Below are 23951 nucleotides of genomic sequence, written 5' to 3'. Positions count from 1 at the left end.
GCCACGTTGAAAACGGTTGCCTCGTTTCTCCGTGATCAGCTTTTCCACAATTCCTGTGTTATCCACGAGACGATCACTGTTTCGAAGGAACTCAATCACTTTGACCGCGTTTCTAGCAGTCGTTGGATCCGACAGGGATCGTGTCACAACGACGTACTCGGTACATCTTACGCAGCCACGGAGCAAATAAAACGAATCATTGGGGTGAATAGAGAAAAAGGCAATTACGGTTGCACACGTGTATCGCTACGTGCCACAATTATCGTGAACAAAGAAAAAAGGGAGTGTATCTGTAAGAAAAAAATACAAAGAAAAGAAAGACAGAGAAACGAGCGAACTTTATTAAACGATCGAAACGAATCGTCCGGGAGGAGAGTAAGTAAAGATTGGACGCATCACGCGAAAGGAGAGGAGAAAAGAAAACGCAGAATAAACGTAACAGATTTATAACGAAGCTGTGGAAACGTTCGATAATGGAGAACTGCTGCGCAAAAGTTGAAATCACAGTTTACATAACGAACGTTAGTCATCCGTTGGTTCGAAATGAATTTTATTCCGAACGGAGGATCGTTAACGGCACCAATCGGCTGCGGGTATTCCTTTACGACGCACCGTACGTGAACCACGAAGAGAACCGGCTGCCGAGGAGTTTTTCGATAAATCCGTGCGCGTTCACAACGGGTTCGTTTCGTAAAAGGTACTGCATGGAATACGATATCCGCGAGAGGATCCGCGAACGCGGAAGAAAAGTGGAAGGTGTAAAGCGCGGCGCCGTGTGGCTGTGCGAATCGCAGATGGCTGCCGGAGACCCACTGGCCCAGTTCCGCCCAGTTCGCTTCATCCCCTTGCATCGCTGCACCCTGCTGCATCTTGCGTGACGTCATCGCCCACCCTCGACCACCCGTGGCTGCAGAGGCTACCCCTTCTGCACTGCTACCACCTCCACCCTCGATCCCTCGAGTCGAGTCGACTCGGCGCGATTCGGTTCCGCGCCCCTCTCTCTCTCACTCTCTCTCTCTCTCTGTCCTTTCCTGTCCGTTGCATTTCCCGAGGAAAGTGCACTCTTTTCCACCGATAACGTCACGAAGACCCGTGTACCTTTCGTTTCCACGTCAATTATACGATTGGTCTACTCGATGGATTGGCCGAATATTTCTTGGAGCATTCGCTCGCAAGGATAGTTAGCGTTGGAATTGCGTACTCGTAAATTCGCATTTTAATTTGTGGAAACTGATACGATGCGCACGTCGTGATAAGAGCGACGACGACGGTTCGAGGACGCATCGAGTGGCGGCGCCACCGAACAGATATACCGAGCAATTCGTTCCGATAGAGGCTCGTAAGCCGTGCCCTGAATCGAATCTTCCTCGGGGCTCGAGTCAGCTCGTTTTAATAAAATGTAGATCATCGGGCCGCTCATTGTGATTTAAGTCGCCTCTCAGAGGGAAATTATACCGTCAACGATATTTCAAGCGCCACGACCGTCCCGCCATCGTTATTTATACGCTATCCCTAGTCAGCCACTTGGGACTCGGCAAGTTCCTCCCACGGTAACTCAAACACCGTCCAAATCGACGTCCCTCCAAAAACCGTTCCCCATTAACTGCACGCCCGTGATTCCCACACGGTTCACGACTCGTGAATAAGTCGCCGGATCTACCGTGGAAATGCTATTTTCTCCGATCCTGCCGAATGTCGTACGCGCGTACCCGGTGCATCGGTGCATTCGTTGCCGCGCAGAGGCGATACACGTGCACGCGCGCGAAGGGCAAAAGTTGTAAGAGGGAAAGGAGCGTTCCTCCTAATGAAACTGGCAGGCCGTGAGCGCGATACGGAGAGGCGAGTTTTGCGTACAAGGGAGGTGATTTACGATGGGACGTGTGTGTTTTAAGCCGGTTGCATACGGGAGAGCGGAATGTGCGCTTTTTATGGCCGGAAAAGAATGGGCCAAGCATAAAGCATCGCGCGGAACCCATTGAAATTCAGTGGGCCTTTATGCGTGCACGCATACACTGGACGGTTTGTCGAGCTAGCTGTTCGGCTGCTACCGGTTCCTCGCACCACGCGCGTCCTTTCGTGGGACTACCGGGCCCCGTTGCGCATCACCGTAACGCGCTCCAACAGGGGAAACCGATACGAAACCAGGTACCAGCCAGATAGGTGTACGCGCGTTGGCTCGTACACCGGTGCGAGCATGTGGACAGGCCGAAGTGCAACCCCCGGGCTGCATCCAACCTCTCCTCACTGTGAATACCAGCAGAAACCCATTCCCAGGATGTGCATACAAACTTTCTTCGCGTGCCTCCACCTGGAATTCCGTCACTCGATCGCTCACCGGTGTTCGCGTGCGTTTCACAATGGGATCGTATCGTAAGAAGGTTCCTCGCGAGCGGAAGAGATCGCGCGGAGAAGCGGAGTAGCCGTGCATATGCCTGCACCATACGCGTTAATATAATATGAATACGGTAGGGTCAGTCGGAGAATTATGGCCGTGCGCCGGTGCTGCGTGTGTCACAGAGTTACTGTATTTTATAGCTATGAATGGTTAAGCTCCTTTCAACGAAAAGAGATGCACCCGGTCTATCTTTATTCCATGGACCGTGACCGTGAAGGGGCGGCGCGATTTCGCGAACCCCACGGACAAAGCTTTTAGGGCAACAAGTTCGAGGGGTATCTCCGTGGCCCCGCAGGCTTCCACTTCTGCCGAGTACAGTTCGAGCTACGTCTCTTGCGCAAAAATAGACAATCTCCTCTTAGGAAAAAGTGTTGCTCGACTCCGCCAACCAACCCTCTGTAAGGTGTCCAACGATCTTTGCGTCTCCGTGATGCGCGATGCGCGTTACAAGCTGACCTACATATAATACATGCTATCCGCAGATGCGTAACCCTTGCACTCCGATCCGGTTTTGGTTAATTTAAATTTTAATGGCTGCATTTGATCGCAGCCCGTTCGAACAGCCAGCTCTTTGTGCTCGCGTTTTATTCACGATACACGCAATACAGAAACGTTAAACGCTTCGGTGAATCGGGTGCTGTCATAATTTTAATAGAATCGCAAAAACGGATCGAGCGATCTCCAGGCCGGAGAGGCGCTCCCTCGCGATGGAATGCGACGAAAAAAGCCTGCTCGAAAGTCGGGGCTTCTTACTTATAGCTTCGCCGATCGGGAATTTCATCTGTCGTTACTTACGATCGCGCGCGATCGTTTCGACGTCGGCGCCTTCCTCTTTTTCATTTCGTTCCTTTTAGTCTCTTTCTCTCGCTCTCTCTCTCTCTCTCTCTCTCTCTCCCTCTCTCTCCCTCGCCCTCCTTCGTCCCTGTTCCCCGAAGGTACACACACGAGCCAAGAGAAACGCGCCGCGGTCGAACAAAGAACAGACATAAATAATCCCAAGTTTCCAGCGAGCGTACCGATAATTAGATTCCAAGGACCGCCTATTTTGGCCGCGGGAGTTACGCTAGAAAAAGAATCCACCCGAGTCAGTCGCCCTTTTCGCCCTCTCCGTCACGACCCACTTTCCTCCGGTCCTCGGTTTTTTTTTCTTCTTCCCTTCTCTCGGGAGTCGTCCTCCATTCCTTCCGCCCGTTTCCTCTCTCGCGCTCCCCTTTTCCGTTCGTCTCGAAGAACTTTGCCAACAGGAGCAAACAAAGAGGAGGAACTGCTACCCCCACGATGTACGCGCACCGGCATATTTATGGACGAAAACGGTGATACGCTTCTACTAGCGGCGAAAGGCGAACGAGGAGGAGCTCGAGACTCCGGCGACCGCAAATGGGGCACGAGAAGTGCCCTGAAAAAGAATGTACGATAAACGTTCGTTTCGTCGTCCGCACAATTGGCCACCGGCCACCGAAAGACGAGCCGATGGATTTTTCCGGATGGAGAATTGCCACCAATTTACGACGCTCACCTGTCCCCAACGTTTACGACCGCGTTTACGACTCTGAAAATTTTGCAAACACCGATCGACCGCCGCCGTCCTGCTCGCTCCGAACTCGTCGTCATTCCATCGGCGTTCCTCCGAGTGCGAACACGATCATTTCTCCACGATCGCTCCGCGACGATCTCGTTCCACGCGAGCTATCGGTATTTTTAACTACCCGGTATTTTTCAATAGACAGGAGGACCGACGGCCCGTACAAGACGCTCTGGAACCGACATTTGCGGTACTCCATTCAACGAGGAAGAAATAAAGTGGAAGAACTCGAGAACTGCTCCACTTCTTTGCACAATAGGGCGCAGGTAGTCCTGTCCCTTCGCCGTTGTCCCCCTTCGTTACCAATAAATGCTCTCCCCCTTTTTTCTTAACTTCCTCCTCCCCGTCAGTTGTAAAAAGATGCGCCCGTAAAAGTTGTTACGGCTTAATGGGAGCAACGACGCTCGACGGGGACTGTAACCGGTATATATACCGGTTGCGGTGCCAGGACGCGATCGTGTCATAAATCCAACGTGCGAACAGCAGCACAATGCGCGTTAAATCATCCCCGATCGCTTCTAAAACGGGCCCTGAATTATTGCCCCGCGCTCGAGTGAAACGCGGTCGTACTCCAACGACCGCCGCGTTGATTGTGAGAACGTCCGACACGTTTTTAGATGGGGTCCACCGGAAAATTTCAATCCAACTACGCGGGGAGCGTGGAACTCCTCGGTCAATTTCCTCTCGAGGCGACATCCGCACAGCAACCTTCCCGGAAGGAACCTCCTCGAGGTTCTGTAACAAACGCGTCGAGAGTAAAACGGTCATAGATAAACCGAACAGCGGATTAAACATTATTCGACGCGTCTCCAGTGCCCGGGTATTGATTTTCCCTCTTCCGAAACAAGCTGGTCGAGGAGTGTACTAAAGCACTATTAAAATAGGCGATTCCTCACTCCGTTCGTATCTCGTTTCTGTTCTACACGGACGAGCGCTGCATTATCGTCGTAATGGAAAAAGTTGTCGATGGTCTATCGGCCGTGAGAGACACAGACCCTCGAAGGCGTCGATGGCACGCGCGTAGCCGGAGCGAATATCAGAAAACGGGTGTCGGGAATGTTTTCCATTCGCTTTAGAGATTTTCATCGTCTACGATCTGACGCGCGCGTATTCGAGGAACGGAAGGGGGCGAGAATATGAAAGATGCGAGGAAAACCAGGCGAGAACGAAACTGATTTAGCTATAAACATACGTGACACCCGGGACGGATAGGGGGGTTGAGTTACGCAGCGGCACGCTCAGGGGTTGCTCGCGATATTTCGCCGTTGGAACTCACCGGGGCCACATTTCTCTTGATTTAACGAAACAATCCGAGCATCTGAATTTCAAATATGGCGTCTACAGCCCTACAGCCGCGTCGGCTGTGCAAACGCCTCACCCTCCGGATGACCCGCGACAGACTGCAGGAGACGCTCGCGAATTAGTTCGCGGAAGAATCCGCCCCTTCGTCGACCTCTGTCTCCCAGTACTTACTCGGCTCTCTTCCACCCGAAATCGACCAATTTCCACGGGGAAACATCTTTCTCGCGAAATTTCCTTTCGACGCCCCCTTTCTTTCCTCCCCCTTGTTGTCCTCATTTTAGATTCCACCGAGTGGAAGGTTGATGATCCGTTGAAAACTCGTAGAAGAAAAAATATATGTTCGAAGCCCGCAGGGGGCTTACGATTTACCCACGCGTTTTTCCACCGTCCGGTGATTTGTCGGACGAATCGTTGTATTCCGAAGAGCTGCTCCCGATTAAGGCCGTCGGATTCGTAATACCGTCGATGGCCACGCGGAGGGTATTGCGACCCATCGAGGAACCGCGTCCCCTGAAAATAATGATCCAACGCCCCCGGGGTCCTTTCGAGAACCGTTCGTCGTCCCATAATTCCCGTACCCTCGATATCTCCGATTATCTTGGTCCACGGTCTGGCCCGAGGGGGTCTCTAAGACGCATCGAAAACACTTTACCAACCGGGCACGTTGCCATCCCTTCGTCCCTTCGCCCCTTTCGTTTTAATTAATTTCCGGGAGCGGTGATTAAACGTAAAACGGCTACGATTTCGTCCGAGGCTCGTCTAACGGCGAAAATCGGTATTTAAAATTCCACTAGGCACCCACCTCATCCGGGAGCGCGTGCAGAAAACCGCACGTGCAGTTCCTGGTCGGCCGTGCAAAGTCCAAGGTCGTGATAATTTGCAAGGGAGAGAGGCCCGACGCTGCGACGAGCAGCTGGAAGGCAGAGCCAGTTAACCATGGTAGGTATGCCGGGCCCAAGGTCTCTCCCGGCCGCTAAGGGCCCTTATTACGTGTATTATTAAGCCTCTCTAACACGCGCCCGCGTACACGCGTCTGCGCAACAATTTACAATCGTCCCTGCCGGATAAAAAGGGAAGACACGTCCTGCTCGACCTTCCCGCGCGGATTCGCACACGTGCACGAATGTGGGTCAAACTGCGCAGCGGAAACTACTAGTCCGCCTCTTAGAGAGCCGGACGAACGATCGAAGGCGTAGAACAGGTCGTTATTTTCGTTTTTTTCTTTTCTTTTTTTTCGCCAACCCCCTCCTTCTTTACTCCCGTTCCTCCTTTTTCGCCCGTACACCAACGGAGGTGAGGATGTTGCGGGACCGGCCAGAGACGCCATAGCACGTGTTTCCAACTCTTTTTATTCGACCAACATCGTAAAAGAGCTAGGGGAATCGGGTGACGGTCCCATGAAAATATTCCCCTCGCTGGCCAAAGCGGAACACGCTTTTAATCTTACGAAACAGATGCTTCTTCACGATCGTTCGTACGACGACGGTCGTTCCTCCATTAGCTTTCCCTTTGGTACACACTTCGTACTAGAAACGTGCAGGACGCGGCGACGATCACCTTCGCGACTATCGAATATCTCCCGGGCAAAAGGTTCCTCCCCGCCGCTGATAGGTCTTTGATAAATTCACGGGGCAAAAATCAGGATTGGTTCTTTTTCTTGATAAATGTTGGGCTCCCGTGTAACTCGGGCGGATGCCTAATTTACCAGTCCCGCGATTCTTTGCATGCCAACCCACCCCATCGAGGAGAGCAGCGGCGAAGGGCGATGACGGTATACGGCGAGGCTTCCGTCGATCCACCCTCTGATTTCGTCGGCGTACGTGCTCGTGTGCGTATAAGCTTTTTCCCTATGACGTATCGTCGTGATTACCTTGATGTAGATCCGTTGCTACGTTCCGAACCGATAACGCACCGAGAATATACGAGTCCCTTTTCTCTGTTCTCTCTTTGGCCGCGTATCGGCGAACGCATCGATCATCGTTGCGCCCGCGATTTTTCATCGGGATTCCGGGGCGAGAAATCAGCCCACCAAGATTGAAAACCCATTCCGTTGTCTGGGAACGCAAAACGATCCTCTTTTCGTCGTTCGCGCTCGCTACCATTGTCCACCTCTCCTTACGACAACGAACTTTACCAGAAATACGAAATTCTTCACACTGATTTCCCTCTTTCCCTCTTTTCCATTATTCGGCTCCACGAAGGGCCGTTCTTCTCCGGCTGTTTCCGGTCACGAGCATATCGGGGTATTCGACGGCCCGGAAGCACGCGTCGATTCACCTGAAATCGTCCGTGGCCGGGAATTATTGCCCGGAATTATACGTTTCGCATGGCGCGCCGCCGCTACCTATACGACCGTGTACCATCAGCCACCCCCGTTACGGTGCCACTCCCCGTGACCGGTTTTTCGCTCGCCGCTCCACTCACCCACTCTCCGTCGATTCGATGATCGAGCACGCGATTCTCCTCGAACTGGGACCAACGTAGGGCTGTTTATCGATGGTACCGGTCCAGTCTCCTCTCGCGTTGAAGAGGAACGCGGATTAGGGTTGGATAATCTCGTTCGCTATCGTCTCGCGTAAATTTTCTAAAAAATGCTCGCAACTATTTTCCGCGTCATTACTCGAGCGTTACGCGCGTAGGAAGAAGGGGAGAAAGTGGCGGTAACCGAGGATGCGGTAAGAATATGAAAACGCGTGAGTTACGAGTCGTTTCTATGTCGTCAAAAGTGACAGGAGAAAAGCCGTCGTCGAGGTTCCGCAAGATTGATGCCCGGGGCGGCAGTCGAGTAGAGAGAAACCGAGGAGATATCCAATATTTAAACAAACGAACCAGTTACGACTATCCCCGGTAAACGATTCCATAAAGTACCGATTGTACGCCAGCTGGAAGAAAGAAAACCACAAATTACTACGGCGCGGGGTAATGGAGGGTTACGCGTCGCAGTTATCTCCGTTAAATTCATTTCGCCATTAGCCTCGATCGAGCCAGCTCGTCGCGTATGGGATGCGTTACGCGGCCATAGACTTCCTATATGGGTTATCGAAAATCACTTCGGCGGGAAATATGGCGGAAAGAAAGGGAAGGTAGAAGCTGCATCGATGGAATCGATTTCCGTGGCAGATGGTTTCCTACGACCCAGTTCACGGTGACTCATTGTTCTTGCCCGGTTTCTTAGGAAGCTGGTCATTAATTTCGGAACGATTCCTGTAATTACGAAGCGTTCGGGTACCGAGAAATTTTTATTGAACGGCACACGAATTGCCACGTGGCACGATTTTACCGTTGCCAGCAGCGTGCCGTCCGCGCAGCGTCTATCCATCTATCGTCCGTGAATTTTCGTGACACGGTGCCGTATGTTTCGCGAAGCTGCCAAGTCGTTTGCTATCTGGCCCATCCATCTACCCTTTTCCGTCCGGCTCGATCTATTCCGCGATCAGTCTCGTTTAACCAACCCTCTCCTCCCAGCCGGCTCTCTCGCGAAATAAAGTTGAATCGGCGACGCGGTAGGTGGAACGGGATAATAGTAGTAAACGATGTCCAGTCGATCGGTTGATACCACCTGCGTAAACGATTGTTCGTTTCGGGCGATCACGTGGCCGCCTGAGGGCGAAACTTTCCAGCAACAGGAAATGAAATGGAGAGGCGAAACGAGCGGGGGCTCGGCCCTTTCCCGTTCCCTTCGGGCGCCGACTTAATGGCGACCGATCGGCCGTACCGTTGTTTACGATTAAGATCGTAGCTGCTAGCCGGGACAGATAGGATCCTCGGTACGCAGGTGGAACGCTTCCTAGAATCTCGAATCTATGGAATAGCGGCGTAACCCGTTTTATGGATTTCGTTATCGTCGATTCGCTCGGTTATTACACGCCCTCTCGTCGTTGAAACCGCGATACCTTCGACCGATTGCGTACCATCGATTTAATGCTGCTGCTGCTGCTGCTGCTGCTGCCGACACGTGGAATTCCACACGAATTTTCGAACATACGAAAAGGACGCGTAGGCTTCTATCGAAGAATCGACATAGGAAATCGATGTAATTGTCGAACGCCGGTCGACGAGAAGCGTCTCTGGGAAATCTCCATGCAAATAGTCCCCCGAGTTTCGGGGCGGCTATTTTATTTTTCGGGGCCAACGCGAAACCCACCCTCTCCTGGCTATGATTGACACAGGGCTCCTGGAACACGCGCGTGTCGTCCAACCCCACGAAGAGCTCCATTGGGGTGGCGAATACCGGGGGAGGGGTATGCTGGCAGCGATGGCAATGGCGACTCGTCGAGGGTCCTTTAACGTTGCCACCCTAGTCATTACTTTGGCATTAACGGGGGATGATTCTCCCCCTCTTCATCGCAGATTCACTGGTTCATCGGGACAGCCGGATAAAGAGAGAACAAACGGAGCGGCGAGAGAGCGAGGGAAACCAGGGGGTGGTAACGGGGGTGTCTTTCGTGAAGTTAAATCGTTGGATTCGCGATCGTTTTCGCGACGATTTCACCAAAATGGAAAGAAAACAGGTGTCGAGGGTTATCCTTTAATCGATTCGCTCGAGAGGCGCGTGCTCGTCTTCCATTGTTTCGCAACGGCGTATCGCCGCATTACGGATTGCCGCAGCTGCTGCGGTTTCCGGACTGAGCAGCCAGTTGGCCGAATAGTTGCCAAAGTTACGCTGCTCTTCCCTTCTTCGTCCGTACCACGACGCGTCCGCGGAGCGCATCGGTTGCGTTCCATCTTGGAGAACGGTTGCGAAACGGTTTGCTATCCTCGTTAGAAATCTCTCGATCTCACGACTTTTCGCCACCGTCGTCGAAGTCACGATTCGCATCCGCCACGTATTTTCCGCCGCGAGCCTTGCCAGCTACTGTAATAATATTTCATTGAGAAAAAAACTGAAAACGATTCGTTCGCGAGATCGTTCTCCTTTCACAGGCTTCTCTTCGTCTACTCTAGAGAAGAGGCGATGGATTATTGACCGATAGGATAGCGCGACGGCAGACACGCGGCAGGTTGCACAATCCAGCATCGTGGACCGTGCGGTCCTTGGACTCTATTCTGGATGGAAACGTTCGCGCTCGTTGGACGGTAGCTAGGCGCTGTTAGCTACCGCAACGACCCGGTGAAAGGCTGCGAAAATGTCAGATCGGCATCGGCTTCCTTGTTTAGGCGAGAAGTCCGCCGAGAGCTCTCGATACTCGACGCTTCGCGTCGTTGATCTACGCGTGCTCCGAATACGGATGGACACGGATGGATACGCGTATGTACGGCCGTGAACTGCCGGAAACTACGGCGACAGTTATCGCGGTAGCTGGTCGAGTGAAAGGGGTTTTCGCGTTTCCCCTCGTAACGTCGTGCTCTCGCACATGTCTCCTTGGCAACCGTAAACAGGCGGCTTGAAATTTGGCCCGGGTTCGCTCTCTCCGTGCCACGACCAATGATGCACCTTTTGTTCCTGCTCGAGTATCGATAGAGTATCGTATCGGCGTGTACTCGCGCGATATCGTTCGTTATCGTTGCTACCAGACTCTCGAAGTAGAGACGAGATTTTCGTCCCTTGTACCGTGCACCGTACCGTTCAATTTGAAAGAGGTCTCGGGCGAAGAAAATGAAATGGAAAGGTAAAAGCAGCGACGCGAGGCGAAAAGCAATCGGCAAATCTACACCCTGCGTTCCCTCGCCATGGAGGAATCCAATTTCCCAAATGCTTTAATTCGTTCAAAGGCAACGACGCGCGGCTAGCGTTGCGCGAGGTCTCGTGAAAGCGCGTCCTGGATGGACACGCGAAGAGAGATCCCCTTTGCCGGCGCGGACGCGCGTGCACCGGTGTTTCCCTGGCAACCGTAAACAGGCGTATCTACCGCTCTATCTCGAGTACACGTGTACAGCCGAGCCAACCCTTTCGTTCCTCTTCGTCAGATTTTGCAATGATATCGGCTCGTCGAGATTTTCGATCCGCGGTTACTCTTCTAATGGAAAGAAATCTCGTTCGTCGAGTTCTTTCCCCGAAGGAGGGATCGATCGCGAGACTAGAGACGATTAGACGACACGATCGACGATAGGAAATTACGGAGACGGTTCCCGTCCATTTGGTAATGTATTAGGTAAAGGAACTCTGTTGTTTCTCTCGTCCCCGGCGTGATAAGCCGAAGGTACGTTCTCGAACGCCACCGAGAGTTCCTAACGACTGGTTGGCCACTTAACTCGGTTGTAGACCGGGTCGACTTCGATCAGGCGAGGGCAAACGATCGCGCGGCAATTAAGCGCGATCCCGGGCAATTAGTGGGTAAGACCGTCGAACAATTAGAGCAAAGGATCGCCGCGACGACGATCTCGCGTGAAAAGTACGGAAGGATCGCTGCGAGTATTCGGTTGGATCGGACCGTTTTCACAGCTGGTCGGTAATCGGTAATCGAGTCGGGTCGATTTGGCCAGCCAGCTTATTCGAGGTGTTCGAAGCGTTAATTACGCGAGAAAACTCGTGTTTGCGTAGATTCGACGCGATTACGATTAACAGGGGCTTGTTTACCAGCGCGTACGTCGAATAGACAAGCTGCCTGGTACAGAGCCATCGACCACTCCGCGCAACATTAACCCGCCCCTTGATAGATGCGTCTGTAACCCCGAACGAACTTGCGCAAACTTGTCCTGCCTGAATAGTTAATAGTCGACTAAATATTTTGTTAAATACTCTCCGTTATCTTCTTTATTGCCATTGCTGGCAAGACGTCGAAATATACGACGGAGGCAGAGCAATTTATTAACGCTCGGATAATCAGCTAAAATTTGCAATTTTATCCACGATAACGAATGATACTTTAAAACGCATTGTTTATTTTTCCGATAATCTCGTGTTTTGATTTAAGCGTTGCTCGAGGTGTACAAACAAAACTTGTTCGTTATCTGTTATCGGCGGAACAATCTTTATCAATTGATCGTTTCGTATCAGAAATCAAGACAGCAGCGTAAAAATTGTTGACTCGAACGTGTCTCTCTTTAAGTGGTAAAGGCTTGGCGAGATTGTCTGGAACATTCGAATCGTTGGAAAACGGAACATATTCGTTTCACGATGGAAATCAGGAAAGAAGAAGAATTGAGAATGAACGATTATATCATTTTCATTTATTCTGTTGTTTGTTCAGTGTGTAATCAGTTTAGTTGATTAATTTTATGTGATAAATAATAGTCGAACGCGTCGCTCGTCCTGCGATCCGCAGGAAACATCCTACCGTGCATAGCTGTAACGTAACTTGTTCCCTTCTTCGTTCTCTCTCGTCAGAGCTTAACAATCACGAGTAAGAACGCACTGGTTGTCCCTGTTCCTCTGGTAGCCCTCTTTACACTGGCAGCCGATCACGCAGTTCTGTAACGCAAAGTTCATCGGAAGATTAGAAAGACGTCCGTTTAGAAACGCTGCTCGCTCGACGATCGCAATCACCAGACGCTAACCAGAGCGCAGATGGGTAAACCTTTTTGTCCACACTTCGGTTCGCATGAACCGCAAGTCTTGAATTCTTCATTCGGACCGCAGTTTTGGTCCGGACGTGCATCTACATGGAATCAAGCGTCGATTCGTTAAATTCGAGTTCGCAGTATTTTCAATGGGATTACTAAGAAATTGTGTCGTCGCGTCGAACAGATCGTTGGTTACTTACCGGTGAAAGCAATAACCGCTACGATGCACAAAATAAGGACTGCTGCTCGGACCATCGCGATTGAAATTAGTGAGATTTACTTCGTATCGTAATATCGACTGTTTTCAGCCGGTTTCACTCTGGCTTTTATACTTTTTTAACCTCCACTTGACAGCCTCCCCTCTAATCGTGCACCATGCCTCCGGCAATTTTTGCCCAATCCTAGCGCTCTGCCGTATTTTGCTGATATCGTCGCTGTGACACATCGTACTTCGTCGATTATCGAAACCTTATTTCCCAATAAACCACATCGAATAAATTTACATCTCCCTGAACCCTTTATCCCATTGTAATCCCTCGAATATCCGCGTTACTTCTATCACAGGAACTAGCCTTAACGTTTAAAAATAGTTGCGTCCAGGTGTGACTTGCGCAATGTTTTCCAATAATATATATTAGCACCTCGATTCGAGTTTCATTAGAGCAAAGTCGAGGAAAATTCTGTGTATTTATCTGCCCGTGTATTTATCTATGTGGGCGGTGCTATATCTTTTCTTTATCTGTTTGCAATCGTTGGTCATCGATTTCACCACTTTTCATAGTGGCCTTGAGAAAGAAGGTTCGCGTCGTTTTGGCGAACGGAATCGGTGGAAGAACCGAACGAGATTAGGCTAACGACCTTTATCCCTCGATTACGGCCAGTTTCGCTGGTGTTTTGCTGCTTGATCTCGCTTCTTCCAAGAAACCAGGACGCCTTTACGGTACTTTTCATTTGAGCGGACTAATCGCGAACTGACGTAACAAAGAAATCGGTCATCGTTTTAATTTGTTTGGGATCTTCTGTTTGGTTAAGCCGCGTCAGACCGATTTCTACGATGCCTACGTTCGGTGGTAATTGCTGAATTAAACGCGAGAGTACAAAGAGGCTCGATCGAACGCGATCGTTACGATAAATCTAGGTCGTACACGATCGATAGTCGAGGGAGTGCTTATCTTTCACAAATATCGGCAATTGTTATTAGACGTGCCTCCATCCCATTAGCGGGACTTGGTTTACTTAGCGCTGTTTGACTTGCTCGCTAAGGCTTTCTCGGAAGCGAGCATACCGCATCCGCGAAAGATGTATTTTCTATGCGACTTGAATTCTTAATGCGACCCGGCAGCGGTCTTAACTCGGCTGTGAATCGATATTTTGCTCGGAGCAAATACAACCCGGTTTGGAAAATTTTCACGAATGGTCTGGTAAATATTTTTCCCGAATCGTGTGCTGTAACTCGCGCGTTACGTGTTTTAATGAACGACAATTGCGAGATAAGTCTCGCTGTTATCGGTGCATACGTACGTAGGACATACGACGAACCGTTAACGGGTCTGTAATCTGAACGATTAGATCGCGGCCTTTGACATCCGTGTCAAGATATACCGGGGAGTACATGTGTGATTCATCGCGTCTTACGCGAGGTACGCGTAGATGTATACAAAAATAGACAGCACTCTTCTCGTTTCTTCTACGAAGACGTAACTGTCTCCGTTCGATACTTGGACTCTTTGTATTATCGTTTATGTAACTCGCAATAACCGAATACGGTAATCGGATCTGGACTTTTTAAATATTAAAGCAATTATAACCAATCGAGTGATTTTTATTTAAATGAAATAACATCATCTCCTCGATATTGCGACGTTTCGCTTAACCGTGAAATACGACAAGTAGTTTGTTTTCTTTGACAATTAATCAACGCCAGAAACGAAACCGTGACTACTCCATTCTCAATGTAACAACAATGAAACTAATTGCCACGTGTTGTAAACTATGTTGTATTTATAACCGCTAAGGCAGGTACGAATAATTTACAACCAGCTCGCAGGTGTTCTCAATTGACGCTTAGTGGCAGTCACGAACAGTTTGTATTAAAGAGGGAAATATATGAGAAATGATAGTGTTCTCAAGGACAAGTATCCGGGTATAAAAATGAAATATTAGAGGTTCTGCAGTCATAGTTGATTGGAAAATGAGTCGCGCCGCTTTTGTTCTCGCTCTTCTCGCGATTTTCTACGTTTGCGGTAAGCATTTAAATCCCATCGAATCGTATATTTGCTAGTCTCAGAGCTTTCTAAAAACAAGCTTTATCCGCATGTAGTTAACAGCGTAAACGCACTCGAGTGTTCCGGTGCAAACGAGGTGTTTAAAGAATGTGGTACTGCATGCGAGCCCACGTGCAAAAACCCCGAACCCTATTGCATCCAGGTTAGTACGAACAGCCAGATTTCGACGATTTCCATCTAACTATAATACCCTCTCGATTTGTTGTCTTCAGGTATGCGTTGAAGGTGTTTGTCAATGTGCGCGAGGATTCGTGAGGGACTCGAACCACGCCTGTATCCCGCGTAGTCTGTGTTAAAATTCATTCGATTCGGTCCTGATTATTCTTATAACGATAAACAAATGTAACAATAAATAATATCTAGGTATCAGGAAATTCGAGTTGTACCGATCGGGAATTTAAAATGACTGTCCGTTAAAGTCATACGTTACGTCAATTTACAGCTTGCCTGCGGAAGGTGTTAATTTCTATTTCTGATTATCGTCCCCTCATCTATTTGCGCTTCAACGCGCATATGCCTCGAATATTTTCACCAGTACGGAGAATACAGCCGAATAACAATAAACACAGTTGAATAATTTCAAGCAACATCACTTTATTAACGTATGCAATCGGTATTGAAAAGGCGAAAGCGGGTCTCGGTTGATTCGATGCGGTTGTCCTCCCATCCTGGAACAAGGATGCTAACAGTCTGCCGGCGAAACGCAGGCTCCTGCGTTATTTCTCAGATATCCATCCTTGCACTGACAGCCGATCTTGCATTGCTGGAAAATCAGCAGATGGACAAGTAAGAATTTCCATAGATCGTTGATCGTGGTGAACGCGTGTAAATGTAAAAGTTAAATGGTACTAACGTAAGTGCAGACGGTTGTACGTGGCTTGGCACAGCTGGGTTCGCACGCTGTTCCGCAGCTCTTGAACTCTTCGTTCGGTCCGCACTGCTGCCCGAACGAACCTTCGCAAGGGAATAGAATCGTTGGATTATCTTTCGCTCGTTCTCGTTCTACCAAGAGAGACATTAGAAACGCTACTTACTGGCGAGGATAGCCATAACGGCGAGCAATACAAAGAGAGTTCGGGACATTCTGGATTTTTAGGTTTACCGTGAACAGGGGATCTTACGTCTGGCTCTACTGGCTGCTTCGTACAATTTCGTCGCTTTTATACGAAACCGATCTTACGAAATGTCGGTTTTCCCCTTCTCTTTCATATTCGTCTCTGTCCATTCCCGTAGACGCCCCTCTGTCTTCTTTTTCCTCGTTTTCCTTCGCTCGGTTCGCCGTTCATTTCTTCGGTAACATTCGCGGACGATCACTCGAAGGTTTCGTTTCGAGGCAACGTAACGTTTTGTGGGTACGCTAATTGTCAGCCTCGTCGCAACCTCGTCGATAGTGGACGTTTCTTTGATAAGCAGTCGTGCGACAGTGGGTCGGTGATCTAGGAAAATGGCATCGCTTAACAATTATTGCTCGAATACGCAAACGTTATCGTTGTAATTCGTGCGAATCGGTGAATTTCAATGTCGCGGATTCACTTTGTCAGCGTCGGTGACATCGATTGTCAGCCCTACCCTCTAGCTTCCCTTATCCGCGTTTGCTTTTACCTTAAACGCCATCCCGTCGTCTGTCGAGACAACGAGCAACGAATTCAATCTGTTCTCTCGGTTACGCTTCAAGGCACTCCGTCCTTTATCTCCGGGTTTTATTCAGCGAGACTCGCCAATCAAAATGCTATTTATTATTGAACCCTCGGTATCGACTATCCGCATTTCGCCTCTTCCATTCCCTTCCGCTCTCTTTCATCTTCCCCTGATAACTCTTTTCGTCGCTAAACATGGAGAAGGTATTGGGAATGAAATCTATAATTGTTTACGAAATATTTAAAGCGTAGAAGTTTCTTTGGTACGATAAAGTTCGCCCCCTTCCATTGAACGTTTTCATGCGATGCTGTCAAGCCGAAAGCCCTGGCCGGGTGTCTCCTCGTCAACGGCGACCAGCAGCAGCTACTGACAGCGGAAAACTTGATTGGAAGTGCTCGAGTTACCCTCCCCGGGTGGCGTTTCCCTTCCTTCTTGCTCTCGAGCCGCGCAGCCCCCGATCTCTACTCTACTTTTCACCCCTGTGCAACGTCACGTCACAGGAGGCGGCGTGGCTCCTTTGTGCCGTCGAAGGGCCACCATTTTGCGCCCCCTTAGAAACGGCTCGCTCTGGCACACTGACCCGATATTAACGCGCCCGATTAGCTTGTCGCTCCATTCTCGAACAATGCTAAACGTTCTCCATTATCCGAGCGATACGCGCTCCGAACGTTTTCACGCGGCCCGCATTTCCCCTCGTTCGATGGATCATCGTCTACAACGAGTTCTATGTCGACTCGAGGGAAATAGACTCTCGGGGGGGAGATAATCTTTGAACTCTGCGCGACGACGATAGTAGCAAGAAAAAATTCTAATTTAAACGCAGGCATTCGATAGAAGTCGCGCCTCGACGCGTCCCGTCTTCGAGGTGATCGCGTTTCAATTTCAGCCTTCGAACTACGTGTGCACGCGATCGGATTCTTCGAATTTTCTCACATCGTTCCGTATTTACAAAACTGCGTATTGCGCGCGCCGATAAACCCAGGAATTCCCCATGAAAACGATACGTAACGTCGCGAAAATCCCCCGCCGCGTCCACTCGCTGCTTCGTTTCATCAGAGTCGGTTTTAATTATCGCGGCTTCGTCCATCCGATTACGAGCTGCCTCGCCTTTAATGGAGTGTCGGGCGAACAGGATAAAACAAGGGACGAAAGGACAGCGTAAAAGAGGCAAAACCGGATAATCCCCGAGCAGAGAGGCAAGCGACGGCCGCGTACTTCCCCGCCACTCGATGCTTGTTTTTCGTATCGCGCGCATTAATTAATGGCTTTTAACAATAGAACTGGGACAGACGGTGAAATACTGGTTTCAGAATAACAGACAACAGGTTTATGCAATAGGAAACGTATCTAAAAGTATCTCAATTACGCCCGCTGGAGCTGTTTGCGTTCTTAAATACATTCGAGCGAGGAAGAAAGGGGAATTGTACGAATGCGAGCTTGTGTCGCGTTTCAATGGGTTAACGTATGTATGAGTGGAGAACGTTTGTGCATCGTCCGCATATAAGTTCCCGTGCCACTCGTTTACGAGTGCCAGTCTTAAGGGAAACAACATCGTCTAGAGTCTCGTGAAAATGTTGAAATTCGTTCTCCTGTTGTTGGCAGCGGTGTCGACGGTGTTCTCCACCGGTAAGTTTCTCATTCTCCATCGATCCGTCTCGACGAATCGATGGCATTCAAAGACTAAAGATCGATCGGTTCTAGTCGCGTTGGCCAAGAAACTCGAATGCAACAGGCCGCACGAGGAATACCAGTGCGGATCGGCGTGTCAGACCACTTGCGCTACCCTGGGCCAAACTTGCCCCATTGTGAACATCGTGAGTTTTTCGGTTCCGTTGTTTTAACGAGAACGAGTGACATCGAGGTTCTTTTTCCAGAGGTGTAACGACGCTTGCTACTGCGTAGAGGGCTACGCTAGGAACTCGAATGGTGTCTGCATCCCCATCAAATCGTGTCCGCCTAAACGACGCAACGCCAAGTATAATCCAAAGCTTTTACCGTTCTTCGCAGATATTATTTAATATCAATTCCCTGAACGTGACTGCTATGTAAATGCGTTGAACGATAGTCGTTGCTTTTCTCTCTCGCAAAAAAATGCAGATAAGACAGCAGTGATATTGCCGTTGCGTTCTTCGCGCGCAACGAACTTTGACAACAACGCAACGATATGTGCGAAACTTTAATCGTTCTTCTCGATTAAGCAATAAAATATGATTTACCTTGAAACGCGATTCGTACGGTACGTCACGTTTTTCGTCTAACCGGTTTCGTGAGATCGTCGTCGTGTTTACTTTAAGCCGATTTCCACATTAGCGAAAGCAGTCATTGTCCGACTGCTGACGAGCCAGACTTTACACCACGAACCGTAGCCCGAGGAGGAGCAATCGGAAAGTCAAACTGTTTGACCAGCCACGGCGCAGCGAAGAACCACTCCAATATTTGGACCCGTGAAGCTATTGACGGAGATGTAGAAAGTGCTGAGACCGCCTATCGCTTCCCTTCGTTCCCTTGCTCGTTAAAAACGGGCGGTTCTCGATCGCGACGAAAAAGGAGGAAACTCTCCCGATAAGGTCAGCTGTGATAAAAGTTTATCGCATCTGCGACGGTCTCGTCTGCTCGCCGCGCGAGCATTAGTTCAGATATGTTGCTGCATCGCGACCAAAAGGGTTATCTGCGACGAGGAAACCGACGTTCGTTTCAGACTCGACGAAACAGCTTTTACATCGGACATGTTCGTTCCAGTAGGATAGAAACGCGGGACGGGGAACAATAATGGCGAACAATCGTTGAAACAGCGGCTAATTGAAAATTCCAGCCAGGCGTACTCGATTGCGCACGTGTCGCAACGGTTGGAAAGACCCGCGAGCGATTCCCGGTCGCGTAACACGCGTACGAACCGCGATGTTAGGTTGGTTATACCTCGCACGCTTCACGATCCACGGCCTCGACTCGAATTTCGCACGCTGCTCGACACGTGCGCACCGTCGACTCTCCTTCCGTGATCCAACGGAGAACGACGGGGCGAAGAAAAAAGAGAGAGAGAAAGAATGGTTGTACGAGGGGTTGCTCGAGTTTCCACCGGGCATTTGTTTAATTGGGAACCGACATGGCCGCTGAAACTCACCCCTATCCTCGTCAGAATGCGCCGCGTGCCGCGTGCTCCCGGTTTTTCGCTTCGCGACCTTGATCCCGTCCAATCACGATGCGTTCAACCGCATTCCACCGACCGGAGAGCAAGTTTCCACGACAAAGATTACTCCCCTTTTTAGTTGGTTCGCTTGTCGCGCAAGCTGTTATCGGGCAGAGTCCAACAAGGGTGAGTACGAAGTTTCCGCGTGGTGCAACATGGCCACGGATCCGAACCCCTCCGCGTCGGGTTTCTCGCGTTGGTAATTGCGTGATTATCGCCAGTTCATTTCTGGCACTTCTTCGCGAAACACTTGGTCGCCTATAATTCGGTGTTTGCGGGACTTACTATTCGAACGAGGGGAGGCTGTTCGTTGTTCGGTAAAATATGCACCGCTTCCGGCCGGTGGCATATGGCGAACAAGGAGCCGGGGTGGTTACTATTTTGTTAGGCGCAAATTGCCGATTCGAACAATGGGAGGAAATTGGGGCAGGATTTTTTCGCGTAACGGTAAAGAAATCTGAACCGTGTAGTTTGTTCGTTCTCGGTAGGTAAGGGCGAGCGAGGCCCACCCCTAATGTTGTTAGCCTGGATATTACGAAGCGCGCGAGGATACTTTCTAGGCAAATGCTCTCGACGGTTCTCTCGGTGGATTAGAAAATATTGCCCGAAGGGCTTTACCGTGGCTTCTTGGCTAAACGCGGTAAGGGGCTGAACGAACGCGTGCAAAGAGAGCACAGGGGCTGTTCAATCGGCTCGTATTTATCCTCGACTAATTAATGAAAAGAAGGGCGGAAGGGAAAAAAGCCGGGTAAACAGCACCGAGCAAACTCTCGCGAGGCTATTCGAACCAATACCATTTCGACCCGCGAAGAATCGCTTTCTTCCCCTTCTCCAGCTTCGATCTCCCCTTTGCGAGCCTCGAGAGGGTAATTCCGGTGAATTTCCTTCGGCAACCGAGCCTCGAGTTCCTTTCGACCGATCGCGGCTCGCGTTGGTTCATGGAAAGTCCATCGATATTATAGTCTCGACGAAAACCAACCGTCGGACACCGTGGCATGAATATTCGATCGTGGCCACGTGCTCCTTTCGCCTCGAAACAGATCGAACTTTTAATCGGAAAAGTTCCATCCGAAATTTTCATCGATCCCACAAGTGGCTCGTTACACGGGCCTCCTTCATCCCTCGTTCTCCTCTCTCCCGCGAAGGATCTCCCTGTCGACTATTTCCCGAAACGAGCGTTGCTCGTCCGTACGAATGATCGGCAAATCGATTGGAAAAATGATTGGGTGGCCTGTCGGACAGAATCGTCGGATCCGTCGAGCGGAACGAACGAAATAACGACTGCTAGCAAGACAAATACTTGGCTCGATGGAAGAGGGACCGAGATTTCTATTAAGCCTCGATAAGGATTCGTCGTCTCCCTTCTCGGTTTTTCGCTTGGCAATTAGCGTAACGAGTTAGCCAACGGATCATCGTCGAGCGTCGGTTACGATCGTATCAGCTGATAGTAATGGGGAACCAGGTCATCGAGTATTACCGTAAAACTCGATACGGCGACCGAGAGAAGGAACGAATTCCGTTTTAAGGGAAATCGATCGCTCGAGCTTAAAGCGGTAAGAGGATTCGGATGCAGGGGCGAATAGAGAGGAGGCGTTAAGAGAATTCACCCTCTCTAAAGTGGACCTCGGCCGCGAGTGAGAATGATATCGATAGGGGTGGCAGCATCGGCTAACCCGTGAGAAAAATGACATTTGCCATGCAGGTCGGACCACCGCCTACGCCAGGCCGAGATTTAACGGGCACGCAGCGGCTCCCTTTCGCGTCACCGATGATTTCCCGGAGCTGAAAAATCCCTGACGCGTCCGATTTCTTTTCCGTCCGTTGTTCTCGGCATTCGAAATGATCGCGAGACGACGCGCACCGCAGGCTATCGAGCGAGCCGAAAATCCTGGATCCATTGTCTCTGGATACCGCGTGCTTCGCTCCCCGATACGGATAATCTCGGCCGCGCTCCCTGCGGGAGAGCCGATAACGCTCTGAAACAGAAAGCGTTAGGCCTTCCGAAGGGTTGCTCGATTCATGGAATTTAGAGCCCTCTGCCCTCTGTTCGGTATTAACCAACGGCTATAAATCGACGCTTCCCTCGTTCCCGTTCAATTTGACGAATCTCCGACGTATTCTCCGACAATTTCGAGATACTCGTTAACGCGCGGCTACTTAATCGCATTAACGACAAACGATTCGCCGTTCCTTCGCCAGCCGCGGGGCTGTCGGTGCGTAAATATTAGCCTACGATATTATCCCTTTGTGTGTTGGACTCGTCTGCGCACGATCCGATGTTTGCGTCGGTATTTCCAGGTCCTCGACGAAGAGTCCTCGAGACGCGGAGGGACAGAGAGAAAGAGTTACTCCGACGTCGGTGAGTTTTTACGATCAAACGTGTACGCGGTGTTTTTCAGGAAAAACCGCGTTCTCGTTTTACGATGTTTACGTTCGACGTCCGCGCGAATACCGAGTACTCGTTCGCGAATCTATTCGTTGGCATCTCTCTGTCGCCGCGTCGGTAATCGACTAATTACGATGGTATATATCTGGCGAAGGGAGAGGAGAGAATGCGCGTAGAATCGGGTATGTTTGCCCACTCGCGAACCTATCGAATAACTGGAATCCCCGGGTCCCGGGAGTATTTGCGTGGAAGGAGCGAGCAAGGTATCCGGCGTGTGGATTCGCGTGGTAGAAATTTAGTAGCCACCCTTGTGTACACTGTCTTCGCGGTGTTTCCCTTGTAATCTCCCGAGGGCCTGCCCGGTGCACGTACGCGTCTACCGATATTCGGGTTGTTTTTTCAATAATTGCTAAAGTAAAACAAAGGATCTTGATTAAGGGTTGCTCGGAGGTGGAAAATCAATATGGTCGCGTAAAGAAACGCGTGGTAAATGGTAGGGAGGCGCGTAACTCGGGGTATCCGCGTGATCGGAATGTATTATATAGAAGAAGGGGAGGATGGTAGGAACGCGACACGGACGAGCGACCACGGGGCGCTAACTAACGCCATAATCAAGTAAGCAGTTTAGTCGAGCGATCCGGTTACGTCGACTTAGCCTTCCGTATCGACGAGGCGTCACTGATTGGTTTACAGATCTGCTGAGCCGAACTCAGACGCTCAAAGGTCTCTCTAGTTAGCCGAGTCTCCCTTCGTCTCCCTCGACCCTTCTTTGGTGTTTCATTAATTTTCCTCCGATTCCGCTTCGTCTGCGAAGCCCACGCGAAGGCTTTGCACCTTTGATTTCGCTAAGCGACCGAGGGAGCACCGACTATCCTTTTAAATTCATAGAAATCGATTTCGAGGACGCGTAACACTGGGAATGCGGTGGCTCGCGTGGCGAATCGCGAGCCGCAATGCGGCAAATTCGAGACAAAAAGCTATCGCGACGATTAATATGCGCTACGGAGAGAGGGTGGCACTCGAAAATGTAGCATAGGCGGTGATGAAGGGGGATGAATTTATCGTCGTCGACGACAACGACGACGACGACGACGACTGTTACTGCTGTTGCCGGTGCTCGCGAGAGAGTCGGAGAGACAGAGCGAGAAAGCGAGAGAAGAAAAAAGAAAGCTCTCGCTGTTGGCACAACATTACCGAGGAAATTCATAGGGGTTGCGAGGAAGAGTTATGGCGGACACGTGGCGCTCCTCGGACACGGCAGATACCTGGTTGGTTATTCGAGAATACTCACCGCCGAATCGAGTTACCTTTTCCATCACGATTTACTCGAAACAGCTCGCGTTTTTCACGGCAAACGAGAGCAGGGCGAAGAAGGGCGCGGTGGTAATCGGCGGCAAGGATCGCGAGAGACGATTCTAATTTCGAAGAGGGGAGCAGCAGAGGTCGAGTCAGATTCTTGACAGATGTGAAAAATGTCACTCGTATGCAAAGCAAATTGTGCCAGCCCGTGTTCGCCGGCGTCGCCACCGCGCGTTTCATTATTTCCACTCCGCGCCACGTCCCTCACTCTCCCTCTCTCTCTCTCTCTCTCTCGCTCCTCCTGTCGCGGAAAATTTAATTCTCAGCCGGAAGCTACGTCGCTCGCACGTCGGCGAACCCTACGGCGTGCTCGTCGTTTCTTTTCTCTCTGTTTAATATAAGCTCACGGTGAAACCGGCGAGACACCTGCGGTC

General features: G+C 50.4%; 4 protein-coding genes across 4 annotated transcripts in view; 1 reads left to right on the top strand and 3 right to left on the bottom strand.

Moving 5' to 3' along the window:
- Positions 1-6608: 6608 nt before the first annotated feature.
- The window catches only part of Ask1 (apoptotic signal-regulating kinase 1), a 53326-nt gene continuing 35983 nt past the window's right edge, over positions 6609-23951 (bottom strand). Inside the window, exon 22 of the mRNA XM_076902472.1 lies at positions 6609-6623. The gene's annotated coding sequence lies outside the window, so the exon portion shown is untranslated. The remainder of the gene's footprint in view (positions 6624-23951) is intronic.
- LOC143427960 (chymotrypsin inhibitor-like) lies at positions 12378-13008 on the bottom strand. Its single transcript, XM_076902493.1, has 3 exons — positions 12923-13008; positions 12717-12817; positions 12378-12630 (listed from the first exon to the last, which is right to left on the bottom strand). Exons 1-3 carry the CDS (start codon positions 12975-12977, stop codon positions 12550-12552), a joined length of 237 nt encoding a protein of 78 aa, XP_076758608.1. The 5' UTR covers positions 12978-13008; the 3' UTR covers positions 12378-12549.
- On the top strand, positions 14905-18862 carry LOC143428651 (von Willebrand factor-like). The gene is made up of 5 exons (XM_076903696.1): positions 14905-14965; positions 15043-15149; positions 15220-15280; positions 18248-18459; positions 18520-18862. The coding sequence occupies exons 1-5, from the start codon at positions 14914-14916 to the stop codon at positions 18661-18663; spliced, it is 576 nt and encodes a 191-aa protein (XP_076759811.1). The 5' UTR covers positions 14905-14913; the 3' UTR covers positions 18664-18862.
- On the bottom strand, positions 15619-16130 carry LOC143427961 (chymotrypsin inhibitor-like). Its single transcript, XM_076902494.1, has 3 exons — positions 16042-16130; positions 15861-15961; positions 15619-15770 (listed from the first exon to the last, which is right to left on the bottom strand). Exons 1-3 carry the CDS (start codon positions 16088-16090, stop codon positions 15690-15692), a joined length of 231 nt encoding a protein of 76 aa, XP_076758609.1. The 5' UTR covers positions 16091-16130; the 3' UTR covers positions 15619-15689.

Source organism: Xylocopa sonorina, chromosome 10 (genome assembly GCF_050948175.1).
Source record: "Xylocopa sonorina isolate GNS202 chromosome 10, iyXylSono1_principal, whole genome shotgun sequence".
Classification (NCBI taxonomy): domain Eukaryota; kingdom Metazoa; phylum Arthropoda; class Insecta; order Hymenoptera; family Apidae; genus Xylocopa; species Xylocopa sonorina.
Note: the sequence above shows the minus strand (reverse complement) of the source record. Positions and strands in the feature narration are given on the sequence as shown.

What these genes read in the sequence shown, in the direction of transcription:
- LOC143428651 (XM_076903696.1), top strand. Translation starts at nt 14,914, where the DNA reads ATGAGTCGCGCCGCTTTTGTTCTCGCTCTTCTCGCGATTTTCTACGTT. An exon ending in CCGAACCCTATTGCATCCAG is followed by an intron (nt 15,150 to 15,219) that starts GTTAGTACGAAC and finishes TGTTGTCTTCAG; the next exon opens with GTATGCGTTGAAGGTGTTTG. An exon ending in GAGGGACTCGAACCACGCCT is followed by an intron (nt 15,281 to 18,247) that starts GTATCCCGCGTA and finishes TGTTGTTGGCAG; the next exon opens with CGGTGTCGACGGTGTTCTCC.
- LOC143427961 (XM_076902494.1), bottom strand. Translation starts at nt 16,090, where the DNA reads ATGTCCCGAACTCTCTTTGTATTGCTCGCCGTTATGGCTATCCTCGCC. An exon ending in CGTTATGGCTATCCTCGCCA is followed by an intron (nt 15,962 to 16,041) that starts GTAAGTAGCGTT and finishes TCCCTTGCGAAG; the next exon opens with GTTCGTTCGGGCAGCAGTGC. An exon ending in GTACAACCGTCTGCACTTAC is followed by an intron (nt 15,771 to 15,860) that starts GTTAGTACCATT and finishes CTGATTTTCCAG; the next exon opens with CAATGCAAGATCGGCTGTCA.
- LOC143427960 (XM_076902493.1), bottom strand. Translation starts at nt 12,977, where the DNA reads ATGGTCCGAGCAGCAGTCCTTATTTTGTGCATCGTAGCGGTTATTGCT. An exon ending in AGCGGTTATTGCTTTCACCG is followed by an intron (nt 12,818 to 12,922) that starts GTAAGTAACCAA and finishes GATTCCATGTAG; the next exon opens with ATGCACGTCCGGACCAAAAC. An exon ending in GTTTACCCATCTGCGCTCTG is followed by an intron (nt 12,631 to 12,716) that starts GTTAGCGTCTGG and finishes TTTGCGTTACAG; the next exon opens with AACTGCGTGATCGGCTGCCA.